Raw genomic sequence first — 18337 nt, 5'->3', positions numbered from 1 at the left:
CCTAACAGCCCTAGCACTGACTCGTGACCGCTGGTGTGGCAGTAATACGGTCATCCTAACAGCCCTAGCACTGACTCGTGACCGCTGGTGTGGCAGTAATACGGTCATCCTAACAGCCCTAGCACTGACTCGTGACCGCTGGTGTGGCAGTAATACGGTCATCCTAACAGCCCTAGCACTGACTCGTGACCGCTGGTGTGGCGGTAATACGGTCATCCTAACAGCCCTAGCACTGACTCGTGACCGCTGGTGTGGCAGTAATACGGTCATCCTAACAGCCCTAGCACTGACAGCCCGTGACCGCTGGTGTGGCAGTAATACGGTCATCCTAACAGCCCTAGCACTGACTCGTGACCGCTGGTGTGGCAGTAATACGGTCATCCTAACAGCCCTAGCACTGACTCGTGACCGCTGGTGTGGCGGTAATACGGTCATCCTAACAGCCCTAGCACTGACTCGTGACCGCTGGTGTGGCAGTAATACGGTCATCCTAACAGCCCTAGCACTGACTCGTGACCGCTGGTGTGGCAGTAATACGGTCATCCTAACAGCCCTAGCACTGACTCGTGACCGCTGGTGTGGCGGTAATACGGTCATCCTAACAGCCCTAGCACTGACTCGTGACCGCTGGTGTGGGGTAATACGGTCATCCTAACAGCCCTAGCACTGACTCGTCTGCTGGTGTGGCAGTAATACGGTCATCCTAACAGCCCTAGCACTGACTCGTGACCGCTGGTGTGGGGTAATACGGTCATCCTAACAGCCCTAGCACTGACTCGTGACCGCTGGTGTGGGGTAATACGGTCATCCTAACAGCCCTAGCACTGACTCGTGACCGCTGGTGTGGCAGTAATACGGTCATCCTAACAGCCCTAGCACTGACTCGTGACCGCTGGTGTGGCAGTAATACGGTCATCCTAACAGCCCTAGCACTGACTCGTGACCGCTGGTGTGGCGGTAATACGGTCATCCTAACAGCCCTAGCACTGACTCGTGACCGCTGGTGTGGCGGTAATACGGTCATCCTAACAGCCCTAGCACTGACTCGTGACCGCTGGTGTGGCAGTAATACGGTCATCCTAACAGCCCTAGCACTGACTCGTGACCGCTGGTGTGGCAGTAATACGGTCATCCTAACAGCCCTAGCACTGACTCGTGACCGCTGGTGTGGCGGTAATACGGTCATCCTAACAGCCCTAGCACTGACTCGTGACCGCTGGTGTGGGGGTAATACGGTCATCCTAACTGCCCTAGCACTGACTCGTGACCGCTGCTGGTGTGGCAGTAATACGGTCATCCTAACAGCCCTAGCACTGACTCGTGACCGCTGGTGTGGGGGTAATACGGTCATCCTAACAGCCCTAGCACTGACTCGTGACCGCTGGTGTGGGGTAATACGGTCATCCTAACAGCCCTAGCACTGACTCGTGACCGCTGGTGTGGCAGTAATACGGTCATCCTAACAGCCCTAGCACTGACTCGTGACCGCTGGTGTGGCAGTAATACGGTCATCCTAACAGCCCTAGCACTGACTCGTGACCGCTGGTGTGGCGGTATACGGTCATCCTAACAGCCCTAGCACTGACTCGTGACCGCTGGTGTGGGGGTAATACGGTCATCCTAACAGCCCTAGCACTGACTCGTGACCGCTGGTGTGGTGGGGGGTAATACGGTCATCCTAACAGCCCTAGCACTGACTCGTGACCGCTGGTGTGGCAGTAATACGGTCATCCTAACAGCCCTAGCACTGACTCGTGACCGCTGGTGTGGCAGTAATACGGTCATCCTAACAGCCCTAGCACTGACTCGTGACCGCTGGTGTGGCGGTAATACGGTCATCCTAACAGCCCTAGCACTGACTCGTGACCGCTGGTGTGGCGGTAATACGGTCATCCTAACAGCCCTAGCACTGACTCGTGACCGCTGGTGTGGGGTAATACGGTCATCCTAACAGCCCTAGCACTGACTCGTGACCGCTGGTGTGGGGGTAATACGGTCATCCTAACAGCCCTAGCACTGACTCGTCTGCTGGTGTGGCAGTAATACGGTCATCCTAACAGCCCTAGCACTGACTCGTGACCGCTGGTGTGGGGGTAATACGGTCATCCTAACAGCCCTAGCACTGACTGACTCGTGATCGCTGGTGTGGTGGTAATACGGTCATCCTAACAGCCCTAGCACTGACTCGTGACCGCTGGTGTGGGGTAATACGGTCATCCTAACAGCCCTAGCACTGACTCGTCTGCTGGTGTGGTAGTAATACGGTCATCCTAACAGCCCTAGCACTGACTCGTGACCGCTGGTGTGGCAGTAATACGGTCATCCTAACAGCCCTAGCACTGACTCGTGACCGCTGGTGTGGCGGTAATACGGTCATCCTAACAGCCCTAGCACTGACTCGTGACCGCTGGTGTGGGGGTAATACGGTCATCCTAACAGCCCTAGCACTGACTCGTGACCGCTGGTGTGGCAGTAATACGGTCATCCTAACAGCCCTAGCACTGACTTGTGACTGCTGGTGTGGCAGTAATACGGTCATCCTAACAGCCCTAGCACTGACTCGTGACCGCTGGTGTGGAGGTAATACGGTCATCCTAACAGCCCTAGCACTGACTCGTGACCGCTGGTGTGGCGGTAATACGATCATCCTAACAGCCCTAGCACTGACTCGTGACCGCTGGTGTGGCAGTAATACGGTCATCCTAACAGCCCTAGCACTGACTCGTGATCCCTGGTGTGGCAGTAATACGGTCATCCTAACAGCCCTAGCACTGACTCGTGACCGCTGGTGTGGCGGTAATACGGTCATCCTAACAGCCCTAGCACTGACTCGTGACCGCTGGTGTGGGGGTAATACGGTCATCCTAACAGCCCTAGCACTGACTCGTCTGCTGGTGTGGCAGTAATACGGTCATCCTAACAGCCCTAGCACTGACTCGTGACCGCTGGTGTGGGGGTAATACGGTCATCCTAACAGCCCTAGCACTGACTCGTGACCGCTGGTGTGGCGGTAATACGGTCATCCTAACAGCCCTAGCACTGACTCGTGACCGCTGGTGTGGGGGTAATACGGTCATCCTAACAGCCCTAGCACTGACTCGTGACCGCTGGTGTGGCAGTAATACGGTCATCCTAACAGCCCTAGCACTGACTCGTGACCGCTGGTGTGGCAGTAATATGGTCATCCTAACAGCCCTAGCACTGACTCGTGACCGCTGGTGTGGCGGTAATACGGTCATCCTAACAGCCCTAGCACTGACTCGTGACCGCTGGTGTGGGGGTAATACGGTCATCCTAACAGCCCTAGCACTGACTCGTGACCGCTGGTGTGGCAGTAATACGGTCATCCTAACAGCCCTAGCACTGACTTGTGACCGCTGGTGTGGCAGTAATACGGTCATCCTAACAGCCCTAGCACTGACTCGTGACCGCTGGTGTGGCAGTAATACGGTCATCCTAACAGCCCTAGCACTGACTCGTGACCGCTGGTGTGGCGGTAATACGGTCATCCTAACAGCCCTAGCACTGACTCGTGACCGCTGGTGTGGGGGTAATACGGTCATCCTAACAGCCCTAGCACTGACTCGTCTGCTGGTGTGGCAGTAATACGGTCATCCTAACAGCCCTAGCACTGACTCGTGACCGCTGGTGTGGGGGTAATACGGTCATCCTAACAGCCCTAGCACTGACTCGTGACCGCTGGTGTGGGCGGTAATACGGTCATCCTAACAGCCCTAGCACTGACTCGTGACCGCTGGTGTGGTGGTAATACGGTCATCCTAACAGCCCTAGCACTGACTCGTGACCGCTGGTGTGGCAGTAATACGGTCATCCTAACAGCCCTAGCACTGACTCGTGACCGCTGGTGTGGCGGTAATACGGTCATCCTAACAGCCCTAGCACTGACTCGTGACCGCTGGTGTGGCGGTAATACGGTCATCCTAACAGCCCTAGCACTGACTCGTGACCGCTGGTGTGGCAGTAATACGGTCATCCTAACAGCCCTAGCACTGACTCGTGACCGCTGGTGTGGCGGTAATACGGTCATCCTAACAGCCCTAGCACTGACTCGTGACCGCTGGTGTGGCGGTAATACGGTCATCCTAACAGCCCTAGCACTGACTCGTGACCGCTGGTGTGGCGGTAATACGGTCATCCTAACAGCCCTAGCACTGACTCGTGACCGCTGGGTGTACGGTCATCCTAACAGCCCTAGCACTGACTCGTGACCGCTGGTGTACGGTCATCCTAACAGCCCTAGCACTGACTCGTGACCGCTGGTGTGGCAGTAATACGGTCATCCTAACAGCCCTAGCACTGACTCGTGACCGCTGGGTGGCAGTAATACGGTCATCCTAACAGCCCTAGCACTGACTCGTGACCGCTGGTGTGGCGGTAATACGGTCATCCTAACAGCCCTAGCACTGACTCGTGACCGCTGGTGTGGCGGTAATACGGTCATCCTAACAGCCCTAGCACTGACTCGTGACCGCTGGTGTGGCGGTAATACGGTCATCCTAACAGCCCTAGCACTGACTCGTGACCGCTGGTGTGGCAGTAATACGGTCATCCTAACAGCCCTAGCACTGACTCGTGACCGCTGGTGTGGCAGTAATACGGTCATCCTAACAGCCCTAGCACTGACTCGTGACCGCTGGTGTGGCGGTAATACGGTCATCCTAACAGCCCTAGCACTGACTCGTGACCGCTGGTGTGGCGGTAATACGGTCATCCTAACAGCCCTAGCACTGACTCGTGACCGCTGGTGTGGCGGTAATACGGTCATCCTAACAGCCCTAGCACTGACTCGTGACCGCTGGTGTGGCAGTAATACGGTCATCCTAACAGCCCTAGCACTGACTCGTGACCGCTGGTGTGGCGGTAATACGGTCATCCTAACAGCCCTAGCACTGACTCGTGACCGCTGGTGTGGCGGTAATACGGTCATCCTAACAGCCCTAGCACTGACTCGTGACCGCTGGTGTGGCGGTAATACGGTCATCCTAACAGCCCTAGCACTGACTCGTGACCGCTGGTGTGGCAGTAATACGGTCATCCTAACAGCCCTAGCACTGACTCGTGACCGCTGGTGTGGCAGTAATACGGTCATCCTAACAGCCCTAGCACTGACTCGTGACCGCTGGTGTGGCAGTAATACGGTCATCCTAACAGCCCTAGCACTGACTCGTGACCGCTGGTGTGGCGGTAATACGGTCATCCTAACAGCCCTAGCACTGACTCGTGACCGCTGGTGTGGCGGTAATACGGTCATCCTAACAGCCCTAGCACTGACTCGTGACCGCTGGTGTGGCGGTAATACGGTCATCCTAACAGCCCTAGCACTGACTCGTGACCGCTGGTGTGGCGGTAATACGGTCATCCTAACAGCCCTAGCACTGACTCGTGACCGCTGGTGTGGCAGTAATACGGTCATCCTAACAGCCCTAGCACTGACTCGCACATGGATTGATGTTTCAGCATTGACTCAATGAAGTGTTCAGCATTCAACTCGCCAGGTGCGACATTACAAGCCCGCTAGAGTAAGCTGCGGGCAGATGAGCAATTTCCACCGTCGTAGTACGGATAAAGTCTGAGCTGGAATGTGAAGCTAACTGAAGCTGGTTAGCATTAGAAAACCCTGAGTAGATCTAGCATGCTTCGTAGGATATCCCTCTGGGGTTAGAGGTCAGGGGTAAAAGAAGGGGGAGGGTGTGTGAGAGATAGAGTGTGGGTGTGTCAGTGTTGTGTGTGTGTTTACATCCGTGTGTGTGCGTGCGTGTGTTTTTGTGCATGTTTCCTTGCGTGTGTATGTGTTTCTGACCTCATCGTGTAGTTTCTTCAGGAAGTTGATCTCCTCCTGAAGCGACTCCACCTTCCTCTCCAGGTCCAGACGAGACAGAGCTGCGTTGTCCACATCCTGAATACAACATGATGAACAGGGATAACTACACACACACATTTTCCTCAGGTCAAGACAGAAATGTCCCCATGAAACTAATTATTTCTCTCTCGCCTCTCTTTCTGTAACTGACCGAGAGACGACCAGAGCCAGACGGGTCACATTGTGTCTTGCTCTGATAACCCCAGCCGGTCCCCCATCCCCCCCTCCCTCCACCAGACAGAACTCTAGTGCCCTGCTATCCTCCCCTCTGCTCCATCTGTCTCCTACAGCAGCCAACAGACCTCCCCCACTGCTGCCAAAATAGAGGCCTGGTCAGCCAGCCGTACTGACAGTCTCCTACAGAAGCCAACAGACCTCCCCCATTGCTGCCAAAATAGAGGCCTGGTCAGCCAGCCGTACTGTGTGAATTGTGTGAATATATATATATATATGCCATTTAGCAGACGCTTTTATCCAAAGCGACTTACAGTCATGTGTGCATACATTCTACGTATGGGTGGTCCCGGGGATCGAACCCACTACCCTGGCGTTACAAGCGCCATGCTCTACCAACTGAGCTACAGAAGGACCACAGAAGGACTGACAGAGTCTCCTACAGAAGCCAACAGCCAGTCACCTAGAGCCAGCCATCTCTACAGCAGGCTGAGGGCCTGAGCCAGGTCTGCCGTGGTAGACCCCATGATAAATATATGGGTGGTATGGATCAGAAGCTCTACAGCACGTCTGGATGGACCTGGCCTGTGGGGTCCACCCGGAGATTGGGCCCCCGAGATAGCATATTAAAAAAATGTTTAGAATGACAGTAAATGAGCTTTAAAACAGCTTGAACATGTTTTTCTCAGCCTTATGGTAAAATGTGTAGACTGGCAGGAAGTTAACTCAGGGAATCTGGAATGTCGGGATAATCCTTGTCCGGGAGGAACATCTATTTTTATGGATTTTGATGCATTACTTGAACTTAAAATGTACATTCAGGCAAATTTTATACGAGAAAAGATTTGTTTGAGGAATTTTCTAAATACTTTCAATGTTACTCATTTCCATGTCGGCACTATGTCTGGAAATGCCCTAGTCCCGGAGCAAAGGATCCCAGTTTCACACACTCCCAAATGGTTTGTAAAAAATACAATTAAAAACGGCCCATAATGGATATTAATGATCGTATGCAATAGCCCTCTGACTTTAGATAACATTTTGTTCAAATGTTGATTCCTGAAAGATGTGTCCAGAGATTTGATCAACCATCAGATGTATCTAAATATAGGGCCACCTATACCGTAAGGACTCCTTATTCATGTCCTCATTACATATAGAGCAACAAGACCATTCAGGGTCTGGAAAGTTCTCTACTGTTGATTTAAACAAATAATACTGTAATCACCATGGTTACAACCATGAACAGTCACCTGCCTGATAGATTAAATTAGAACATTTCATTTGGAGTCATGAAACACCATTTTTACTGTCTATACCAGTTGAACGAGGAAGAAAAGTTACATTGTTGTCAACTCCGTAAAACATAATATATAACATCAACTCTGTCAGAAAGACCTGATAGAATGGTTGTTTTTATTGCCGATTTTTAGATTAATTATTTTACAGATTTTACAAATGTTTGTTTTTTTAACCAAAAAATGTCTGTTTTGAGTATCTGTCACCTCTGCCACTGATGGTTAACCCTCTTAAGATCGTTTTTCTGGCACTATTCTGAAAACTATATTGTAATCACTGTTCTGCAACATATGCTTAGACAACTGAAGTATTTGCTGTGCTGGACAAAAGAGATGCTTTATAAATGTTGTTATATAGAAAAACATGTCAAAATGCCAAACGTGAAATTAGCCCTGGAGCCAATAGTGTTATAAATCCTGTACTCCCTGTTCACTCATGACCAGCACAGCCAGGTACGACTCCAACACCATCATTAAGTTTGCTGATGACACAACAGTGGTAGGCCTGAGCACCGACAACGACGAGACAGTCTATAGGGAGGTCAGAGACCTGGCCGTGTGGTGCCAGGACAACAACCTATCCCTCAACATAACCAAGACTAAGGAGATGATTGTGGACTACAGGAAAAGGAGGACTGAGCACGTCCCCATTCTCATCAATGGGGCTGTCGTGGAGCAGGTTGAGAGCTTCAAGTTTCTTGGTGTCCACATCACCAACAAACTATCATGGTCCAAACACACCAAGACAGTCGTGAAGAGGGCACAACAAAAACCTATTCCCCCTCAGGAGACTAAAAAGATTTGTCATGGGTCCTCAGATCCTCAAAAGGTTCTACAGCTGCAACATCGAGAGCATCCTGACCGGTTGCATCACTGCCTGGTACAGCAACCACTCAGCCTCCGACCGCAAGGCACTTCAGAGGGTAGTGGGTACGGCCCAGTACATCACTGGGGCTAAGCTGCCTGCCATCCAGGACCTCTACACCAGGAGGTGTCAGAGGAAGGCCCTAAAAATGGTCAAAGACTCCAGCCACCCAAGTCATAGACTGTTCTCTCTGCTACCACACAGCAAGCGGTACCGGAGCACCAAGTCTAGGTCCAAGAGGCTTCTAAACAGCTTCTACCCCCAAGCCATTAGACTCCTGAACATCTAGTCAAATGGCTACCCAGACTATTCACATTGCTGCCCCCCCCCACACCACTGCCACTCTGTTATCATCTATGCAAAGTCACTTTAATTAACTCTACCTACATGTACATGCTACCTCAACTAACCGATGCCCCCACACATTGACTCTGTAGCGATACCCCCTGTATATAACCTCCATATTGACTCTGTACCGGTACCCCCTGTATATAACCTCCATATTGACTCTGTACCGATACCCCCTATATATAGACTCCACATTGACTCTGTATCGGTACCCCCTGTATATGGCCTCCACATTGACTCTGTACCGTAATACCCTGTATATAGCCTCCACATTGACTCTGTACCGTAATACCCAGTATATAGCCTCCACATTGACTCTGTACCGTAACACCCTGTATATATAGTCTCCACATTGACTCTGTACCGTAATGCCCTGTATATAACCTCCACATTGGCTCTGTACCGTAATACCCTGTATATAGCCTCCACATTGACTCTGTACCGTAATACCCTGTATATAGCCTCCACATTGACTCTGTACTGTAATACCCTGTATATAGCCTCCACATTGACTCTGTAACGTAATACCCTGTATATAGCCTCCACATTGACTCTGTAACGTAATACCCTGTATATAGCCTCCACATTGACTCTGTAACGTAATACCCTGTATATAGCCTCCACACGCTGCCTGTGACTGGAACAAACTGCAAAAATCGCTGAAGTTGGAGACTTTTATCTCCCTCACCAACTTCAAACATCAGCTATCTGAGCAGCTAACCGATCGCTGCAGCTGTACATAGTCTATTGGTAAATAGCCCACCCATTTTCACCTACCTCATCCCCATACTGTTTTTATTTATTTACTTGTCTGCTCTTTTGCACACCAATATCTCTACCTGTACATGACCATCTGATCATTTATCACTCCAGTATTAATCTGCAAAATTGTAATTATTCGCCTACCTCCTCTTGCCTTTTGCACACAATGTATATAGACTCTCCTTTTTTCTACTGTGTTATTGACTTGTTAATTGTTTACTCCATGTGTAACTCTGTGTTGTCTGTTCACACTGCTATGCTTTATCTTGGCCAGGTCGCAGTTGTAAATGAGAACTTGTTCTCAACTAGCCTACCTGGTTAAATAAAGGTGTTCTCAACTAGCCTACCTGGTTAAATAAAGGTGTTCTCAACTAGCCTACCTGGTTAAATAAAGGTGTTCTCAACTAGCCTACCTGGTTAAATAAAGGTGTTCTCAACTAGCCTACCTGGTTAAATAAAGGTGTTCTCAACTGGCCTACCTGGTTAAATAAAGGTGTTCTCAACTAGCCTACCTGGTTAAATAAAGGTGTTCTCAACTAGCCTACCTGGTTAAATAAAGGTGTTCTCAACTAGCCTACCTGGTTAAATAAAGGTGTTCTCAACTAGCCTACCTGGTTAAATAAAGGTGTTCTCAACTAGCCTACCTGGTTAAATAAAGGTGTTCTCAACTGGCCTACCTGGTTAAATAAAGGTGTTCTCAACTAGCCTACCTGGTTAAATAAAGGTGTTCTCAACTAGCCTACCTGGTTAAATAAAGGTGTTCTCAACTAGCCTACCTGGTTAAATAAAGGTGTTCTCAACTAGCCTACCTGGTTAAATAAAGGTGTTCTCAACTGGCCTACCTGGTTAAATAAAGGTGTTCTCAACTGGCCTACCTGGTTAAATAAAGGTGTTCTCAACTAGCCTACCTGGTTAAATAAAGGTGTTCTCAACTGGACTACCTGGTTAAATAAAGGTGTTCTCAACTAGCCTACCTGGTAAAATAAAGGTGTTCTCAACTGGCCTACCTGGTTAAATAAAGGTGTTCTCAACTGGCCTACCTGGTTAAATAAAGGTGTTCTCAACTAGCCTACCTGGTTAAATAAAGGTGTTCTCAACTGGCCTACCTGGTTAAATAAAGGTGTTCTCAACTGGCCTACCTGGTTAAATAAAGGTGTTCTCAACTAGCCTACCTGGTTAAATAAAGGTGTTCTCAACTGGCCTACCTGGTTAAATAAAGGTGTTCTCAACTGGACTACCTGGTTAAATAAAGGTGTTCTCAACTGGCCTACCTGGTTAAATAAAGGTGTTCTCAACTGGCCTTCCTGGTTAAATAAAGGTGTTCTCAACTAGCCTACCTGGTTAAATAAAGGTGTTCTCAACTAGCCTACCTGGTTAAATAAAGGTGTTCTCAACTAGCCTACCTGGTTAACTAAAGGTGTTCTTAACTAGCCTACCTGGTTAAATAAAGGTGTTCTCAACTAGCCTACCTGGTTAAATAAAGGTGTTCTCAACTAGCCTACCTGGTTAAATAAAGGTGTTCTCAACTAGCCTACCTGGTTAAATAAAGGTGTTCTCAACTAGCCTGCCTGGTTAAATAAATGTGTTCTCAACTAGCCTACCTGGTTAAATGAAGGTGTTCTCAACTAGCCTACCTGGTTAAATAAAGGTGTTCTCAACTAGCCTACCTGGTTAAATAAAGGTGTTCTCAACTAGCCTACCTGGTTAAATAAAGGTGTTCTCAACTAGCCTACCTGGTTAAATAAAGGTGTTCTCAACTGGCCTACCTGGTTAAATAAAGGTGTTCTCAACTAGCCTACCTGGTTAAATAAAGGTGTTCTCAACTAGCCTACCTGGTTAAATAAAGGTGTTCTCAACTAGCCTACCTGGTTAAATAAAGGTGTTCTCAACTAGCCTACCTGGTTAAATAAAGGTGTTCTCAACTGGCCTACCTGGTTAAATAAAGGTGTTCTCAACTAGCCTACCTGGTTAAATAAAGGTGTTCTCAACTAGCCTACCTGGTTAAATAAAGGTGTTCTCAACTGGACTACCTGGTTAAATAAAGGTGTTCTCAACTAGCCTACCTGGTAAAATAAAGGTGTTCTCAACTGGCCTACCTGGTTAAATAAAGGTGTTCTCAACTAGCCTACCTGGTTAAATAAAGGTGTTCTCAACTAGCCTACCTGGTTAAATAAAGGTGTTCTCAACTGGCCTACCTGGTTAAATAAAGGTGTTCTCAACTGGCCTACCTGGTTAAATAAAGGTGTTCTCAACTAGCCTACCTGGTTAAATAAAGGTGTTCTCAACTGGCCTACCTGGTTAAATAAAGGTGTTCTCAACTGGACTACCTGGTTAAATAAAGGTGTTCTCAACTGGCCTACCTGGTTAAATAAAGGTGTTCTCAACTGGCCTTCCTGGTTAAATAAAGGTGTTCTCAACTAGCCTACCTGGTTAAATAAAGGTGTTCTCAACTAGCCTACCTGGTTAAATAAAGGTGTTCTCAACTAGCCTACCTGGTTAACTAAAGGTGTTCTTAACTAGCCTACCTGGTTAAATAAAGGTGTTCTCAACTAGCCTACCTGGTTAAATAAAGGTGTTCTCAACTAGCCTACCTGGTTAAATAAAGGTGTTCTCAACTAGCCTACCTGGTTAAATAAAGGTGTTCTCAACTAGCCTGCCTGGTTAAATAAAGGTGTTCTCAACTAGCCTACCTGGTTAAATGAAGGTGTTCTCAACTAGCCTACCTGGTTAAATAAAGGTGTTCTCAACTAGCCTACCTGGTTAAAAAAGTTGTTCTCAACTGGCCTACCTGGTTAAATAAAGGTTTTCTCAACTAGCCTACCTGGTTAAATAATGGTGTTCTCAACTGGCCTACCTGGTTAAATAAAGGTGTTCTCAACTAGCCTACCCTGGTTAAATAAAGGTGTTCTCAACTAGCCTACCTGGTTAAATAAAGGTGTTCTCAACTAGCCTACCCTGGTTAAATAAAGGTGTTCTCAACTAGCCTACCTGGTTAAATAAAGGTGTTCTCAACTGGCCTACCTGGTTAAATAAAGGTGTTCTCAACTAGCCTTACCTGGTTAAATAAAGGTGTTCTCAACTAGCCTACCTGGTTAAATAAAGGTGTTCTCAACTAGCCTACCTGGTTAAAAAGTTGTTCTCAACTGGCCTACCTGGTTAAATAAAGGTTTTCTCAACTAGCCTACCTGGTTAAATAATGGTGTTCTCAACTGGCCTACCTGGTTAAATAAAGGTGTTCTCAACTAGCCTACCCTGGTTAAATAAAGGTGTTCTCAACTAGCCTACCTGGTTAAATAAAGGTGTTCTCAACTAGCCTACCCTGGTTAAATAAAGGTGTTCTCAACTAGCCTACCTGGTTAAATAAAGGTGTTCTCAACTAGCCTCCCTGGTTAAATAAAGGTGTTCTCAACTGGCCTACCTGGTTAAATAAAGGTGTTCTCAACTAGCCTACCTGGTTAAATAAAGGTGTTCTCAACTGGCCTACCTGGTTAAATAAAGGTGTTCTCAACTAGCCTCCCTGGTTAAATAAAGGTGTTCTCAACTGGCCTACCTGGTTAAATAAAGGTGTTCTCAACTAGCCTACCTGGTTAAATAAAGGTGTTCTCAACTGGCCTACCTGGTTAAATAAAGGTGTTCTCAACTAGCCTACCTGGTTAAATAAAGGTGTTCTCAACTAGCCTACCTGGTTAAATAAAGGTGTTCTCAACTGGCCTACCTGGTTAAATAAAGGTGTTCTCAACTGGCCTACCTGGTTAAATAAAGGTGTTCTCAACTAGCCTACCTGGTTAAATAAAGGTGTTCTCAACTGGCCTACCTGGTTAAATAAAGGTGTTCTCAACTGGCCTACCTGGTTAAATAAAGGTGTTCTCAACTGGCCTACCTGGTTAAATAAAGGTGTTCCGAACTAGCCTACCTGGTTAAATAAAGGTGTTCTCAACTGGCCTACCTGGTTAAATAAAGGTGTTCTCAACTGGCCTACCTGGTTAAATAAAGGTGTTCTCAACTAGCCTACCTGGTTAAATAAAGGTGTTCTCAACTGGCCTACCTGGTTAAATAAAGGTGTTCCGAACTAGCCTACCTGGTTAAATAAAGGTGTTCTCAACTGGCAAGCTGGTTGTGTAAAGGAGGTCTGTAAGGGGCTACCTGGTTAAATAAAGGTGTTCTCAACTAGCCTACCTGGTTAAATAAAGGTGTTCTCAACTGGCCTACCTGGTTAAATAAAGGTGTTCTCAACTGGCCTACCTGGTTAAATAAAGGTGTTCTCAACTGGCCTACCTGGTTAAATAAAGGTGTTCTCAACTAGCCTACCTGGTTAAATAAAGGTGTTCTCAACTAGCCTACCTGGTTAAATAAAGGTGTTCTCAACTAGCCTACCTGGTTAAATAAAGGTGTTCTCAACTAGCCTACCTGGTTAAATAAAGGTGTTCTCAACTGGCCTACCTGGTTAAATAAAGCTGTTCTCAACTAGCCTACCCTGGTTAAATAAAGGTGTTCTCAACTAGCCTACCTGGTTAAATAAAGGTGTTCTCAACTAGCCTACCTGGTAAAATAAAGGTGTTCTCAACTAGCCTACCTGGTAAAATAAAGGTGTTCTCAACTAGCCTACCTGGTAAAATAAAGGTGTTCTCAACTGGCCTACCTGGTTAAATAAAGGTGTTCTCAACTAGCCTACCTGGTTAAATAAAGGTGTTCCGAACTAGCCTACCTGGTTAAATAAAGGTGTTCCGAACTAGCCTACCTGGTTAAATAAAGGTGTTCTCAACTAGCCTACCTGGTTAAATAAAGGTGTTCTCAACTGGCCTACATGGTTAAATAAAGGTGTTCTCAACTAGCCTACCCTGGTTAAATAAAGGTGTTCTCAACTAGCCTACCCTGGTTAAATAAAGGTGTTCTCAACTAGCCTACCCTGGTTAAATAAAGGTGTTCTCAACTGGCCTACCTGGTTAAATAAAGGTGTTCTCAACTAGCCTCCCTGGTTAAATAAAGGTGTTCTCAACTAGCCTACCCTGGTTAAATAAAGGTGTTCTCAACTGGCCTCCCTGGTTAAATAAAGGTGTTCTCAACTAGCCTCCCTGGTTAAATAAAGGTGTTCTCAACTAGCCTACCTGGTTAAATAAAGGTGTTCTCAACTGGCCTACCTGGTTAAATAAAGGTGTTCTCAACTGGCCTACCTGGTTAAATAAAGGTGTTCTCAACTGGCCTACCTGGTTAAATAAAGGTGTTCCGAACTAGCCTACCTGGTTAAATAAAGGTGTTCTCAACTAGCCTACCTGGTTAAATAAAGGTGTTCTCAACTAGCCTACCTGGTTAAATAAAGGTGTTCTCAACTAGCCTACCTGGTTAAATAAAGGTGTTCTCAACTAGCCTACCTGGTTAAATAAAGGTGTTCTCAACTAGCCTACCTGGTTAAATAAAGGTGTTCTCAACTAGCCTACCCTGGTTAAATAAAGGTGTTCTCAACTAGCCTACCTGGTTAAATAAAGGTGTTCTCAACTAGCCTACCTGGTTAAATAAAGGTGAAATATAATAAATATAATAAATATAATAAATATAATAAATATAATAAAAGAGGGTGAATTGGTCATGTGACTGCGTTTACACGGTGTGATTGCTGATAATTTGATGGACCAAAGGACATATTATTTAAAATGTTTAAATAAATAAATCTCATTGTGTCTCTACACCCATAGAAACAAAAACAATCCCATGAATCTGTAGCTGTTTGTTGTTGTGAACAGCATTTACTCAAACATGGATTCATGGAACAGTGTAAAACTAACATCTACCATTGAGAGCAGACACAGTATCAGAATGAGTTTCTGATGTAATAGGGGTTGGTTTGTTGAATAACATGTTTTAGAAACATTTTCATAATGTATTGAGGTCAATGACAAGTGACTAGAAACCTTTAAATAAAGGTGTTTCAACTGGTCACTGGTTAAATAAAGGTGACTACCTGGTTAAAACAGGTTTTCATAATGTTAAATTGAGGTCAATGACAAGTGACTAGAAACATTTTCATAGCCTACCTGTATTGAGGTGTCAATGACAATGACTAGAAAAATTTTCATAATGTTATTGAGGTCAATGACAAGTGACTAGAAAATTTTCATAATGTACCTTTAGGTCAATGACAAGTAGACTACCTGGTTAAAAAATTTTCTCAATGCCTACCTGGTTAAATCAATGTTCTCAACTGACTACCTGGAAACATTTTCATAATGTATGGTTTGAGGTCAACTGGCCTACATGGTTAAATAGTGACTGGCCACCTGGAAACATTTTCAACTGGCCTAATGTTAAATTGAGCCTCCTGGTTAAATGAAAGTGAACTAGAAAAATTTTCAGGGTGAATTGTCATTGACTGGTCAATGACAATTTTGATGGACCAAAGAAACATTTTCAAATGTATTGAGGTCAATGACAAGTGACTAGAAACAAAAACATTTTCATAATGTATTGAGGTCAATGACAACATGACTAGAAACATTAAAACTAAATCTGCATTGAGGTCAATGACATAGGGGTTGGTTTGTTGAATAACATGTTTTAGAAACATTTTCATAATGTATTGAGGTCAATGACAAGTGACTAGAAACATTTTCATAATGTATTGAGGTCAATGACAAGTGACTAGAAACATTTTCATAATGTATTGAGGTCAATGACAAGTGACTAGAAACATTTTCATAATGTATTGAGGTCAATGACAAGTGACTAGAAACATTTTCATAATGTATTGAGGTCAATGACAAGTGACTAGAAACATTTTCATAATGCATTGAGGTCAATGACAAGTGACTAGAAACATTTTCATAATGTATTGAGGTCAATGACAAGTGATGACTCTCTGTAATGAAACAAAATATTTAAAACTACAAGCACAGAAACAGTGAAAATAAGGTCACTTGTTTAAAAAAAAATGGGTGAACTTCCCCTTTAACTAAGATGTGTGGTAGTATGAAGCTGTGTCCTACCCCTCTGAAGCTCTGCATGGTACTCTCAGATTCCTCGCGCTGCATCATCTCCTCCTGCAGTCTGGAAAGCAAAACATACTGTACTGAGGAAAATATCTTGTGTTATCTGTGTTAGAGAGTCCTTTCAAGACATTCAAGAACACTTTTAAAAGTGCATTAAAAGTGTGTAAAATCAGACCCCAATATGCAACAACAACAAACTGGCATTTTAACAGCCACGGCTCATGCATAAATTGGGATGGTCTCACTAACTCACTATGTGCCCGTCGAATTAGGAGCACGCAATGCATTGTTGAAAAGAAAGTCATTACTTGCGCAATCACACAGCCAGGGTCTAATATTATCACCTAGACCCCTATTAAATAATGTTGACTCTATGTAGTCAATTACTCGACAACTACATGGGTAAACATGGGGTATATTGTAAAGAGTGTCTTGTGGTGCAATCAATGAATAAAACTTTCATTGTGTAGGATATATTGTGGTCATTAATTACTCCATAACTATTCGGTAAACATGTAACTGATTGTCTTACTTCTCTCTGAGCCGGTCTATATCATCAGACAGGTTGTCCCGGTGCACTTCCACTCGCGCCTTCTCGTTCGTCAGCTGGTCCACCTGTCGCCGCAGCTCGCGCATCTCGTCCTCGTACAGGTCCCCGATGCGGGATCGGGACGTGCCCTTCCCTCGTAGCTGCTCGAGCTCTGCCTGCAGGATCTTATTCTGCTGCTCGAGGAAACGGACCTTCTCGATATAGCTCGCGAAGCGGTCGTTGAGCGACTGCATCTGAGCCTTCTCGTTGGTCCGGTTGGTCTTGAACTCGGAGTTCACGGCGTCGGACAGAGAGAAGTTCAGGGTTTCGGAGGACAGCCGGGGCATCGGGGCGCTGCTGCGGAGCCGCTGGGTCCTGGTTGCGTAGACCCCCGGAGCGGCGGAGGACAGACCGAAAGAGACCCGAGAGGAGCGCACCGCCACCGGGTTGGAGTACAGCTGTCGGCTGGAAGGGTAGGAGGACGAGTGGCTCATGTTCCTTTCCCCACCAAAATACTTCTTATAGGAGGACTGAGGACCACGCGCTGCTGTCATCCTGAGATGTTCGGTCTCTTCTGTAGAGCAAGTTAGGTTATTAAGTTTTAGTTTCTCTGGGTTGGGTCTCTCTCGTTATCGTTCAGCGGACACGGGAGGGGGGTCACTGGGACCGCATTTATACCCCTGTTTTTATGCTAATGAGTTTGAGTGACAACAGGGAGTTTGAGTGACAGTTCGGACATCCTATCACAGGCTGATAAGACACTTGGTGCCCAGAGACATGGATAACTGGACTTGACTTTTCCCATTGGACAAGCTTCATTCCTATTATAACTTCATCATTTGATCCATTACGGAAACGTCAAGGGGCAAAGAAACTTCTGCCAGTGTACCCTTGAGCAAGGCAACATAACCCTAATTGCTCCGGGGTTGCTGTTGATAATATTAGACCCTGGCTGTGTGAAATAGGACACTAGAAGCACCGCCTAATTATTATTGTTATTATTATTATCATTATTATTATTATTGTCTTTCTTTGCATCATTTCTCAAATAAATATAACTAATGTCACATTATGTGGCAATTGAAAGTCTGTAGAAAATGTTGATATGTAACTTGTTCTTGAATGTTGAATTTGTAGTGTGTCTCGTCTTCTGCTGCAGGTCGCTACAGTCAGGAGGAGGACGTGCAATTAGAACATTCTAGTAGTCTTCTTCTCCCCCTGGTTTGTTCCTGGTGCTCAAGGAGTCTAACATACACAAAGAGAGATGCTATCCAGTTGCTAACACTAATCACATGACTGGATTACTGAGAACAGTTGTCATAGCAACACCTTTCTAATGCATCAGAGCTATGTTAGTCAGCCAGGGGAGGAATAGAAATGTCCTGTGATCTTATTTAGTGTTTCTCTGGTGTCTGTCTAGTCATACGACACGTGTCCTCAATGGCACCCTATTCCCTATTTAGTGCACTACTTTTGACCAGGGGCCATAGGTAGTGCACT

General features: G+C 46.2%; 1 protein-coding gene and 2 long non-coding RNA genes across 14 annotated transcripts in view; 1 reads left to right on the top strand and 2 right to left on the bottom strand.

Annotated features, from left to right (window-relative positions):
• LOC118395162 (vimentin A2-like) overlaps positions 1 to 17500 on the bottom strand; it is a 43844-nt gene extending 26344 nt beyond the window's left edge. The window contains exons 1-3 of the mRNA XM_052462731.1: positions 16841 to 17500; positions 16306 to 16366; positions 5822 to 5917 (exon numbers count right to left, since the gene is read on the bottom strand). Of these exons, the coding sequence (XP_052318691.1) occupies positions 5822 to 5917; positions 16306 to 16366; positions 16841 to 17391 (708 nt within the window). The 5' untranslated portion in view covers positions 17392 to 17500. The remainder of the gene's footprint in view (positions 1 to 5821; positions 5918 to 16305; positions 16367 to 16840) is intronic.
• On the top strand, positions 10173 to 14557 carry LOC127907472 (uncharacterized). 10 transcript variants are annotated; one of them, XR_008064483.1, is made up of 5 exons: positions 10173 to 10580; positions 11472 to 11669; positions 12761 to 12859; positions 14181 to 14314; positions 14415 to 14538. It is a non-coding gene; the product is annotated as an uncharacterized LOC127907472 (long non-coding RNA). The 10 variants fall into 10 exon arrangements; XR_008064478.1 differs by lacking the exon at positions 14181 to 14314 and having other exon boundaries at positions 12761 to 12892; positions 14382 to 14557; XR_008064481.1 differs by lacking the exons at positions 14181 to 14314; positions 14415 to 14538 and adding an exon at positions 13552 to 13628 and having other exon boundaries at positions 10321 to 10580; positions 12761 to 12892.
• Positions 10589 to 14843, bottom strand: LOC127907473 (uncharacterized). Of its 3 annotated transcripts, none has more exons than XR_008064486.1 (3): positions 14566 to 14843; positions 11920 to 12018; positions 10589 to 10731 (listed from the first exon to the last, which is right to left on the bottom strand). It is a non-coding gene; the product is annotated as an uncharacterized LOC127907473 (long non-coding RNA). The 3 variants fall into 3 exon arrangements; XR_008064488.1 differs by lacking the exon at positions 14566 to 14843 and adding an exon at positions 13604 to 13721; XR_008064487.1 differs by lacking the exon at positions 10589 to 10731 and adding an exon at positions 11678 to 11820.
• Positions 17501 to 18337: the final 837 nt, after the last annotated feature.

The sequence above is a fragment of the Oncorhynchus keta genome, chromosome 15, assembly GCF_023373465.1.
Source record: "Oncorhynchus keta strain PuntledgeMale-10-30-2019 chromosome 15, Oket_V2, whole genome shotgun sequence".
Classification (NCBI taxonomy): domain Eukaryota; kingdom Metazoa; phylum Chordata; class Actinopteri; order Salmoniformes; family Salmonidae; genus Oncorhynchus; species Oncorhynchus keta.
The sequence above is the reverse complement of the archived record's forward strand: the minus strand, read 5'-3'. Positions and strand labels throughout refer to the sequence as shown.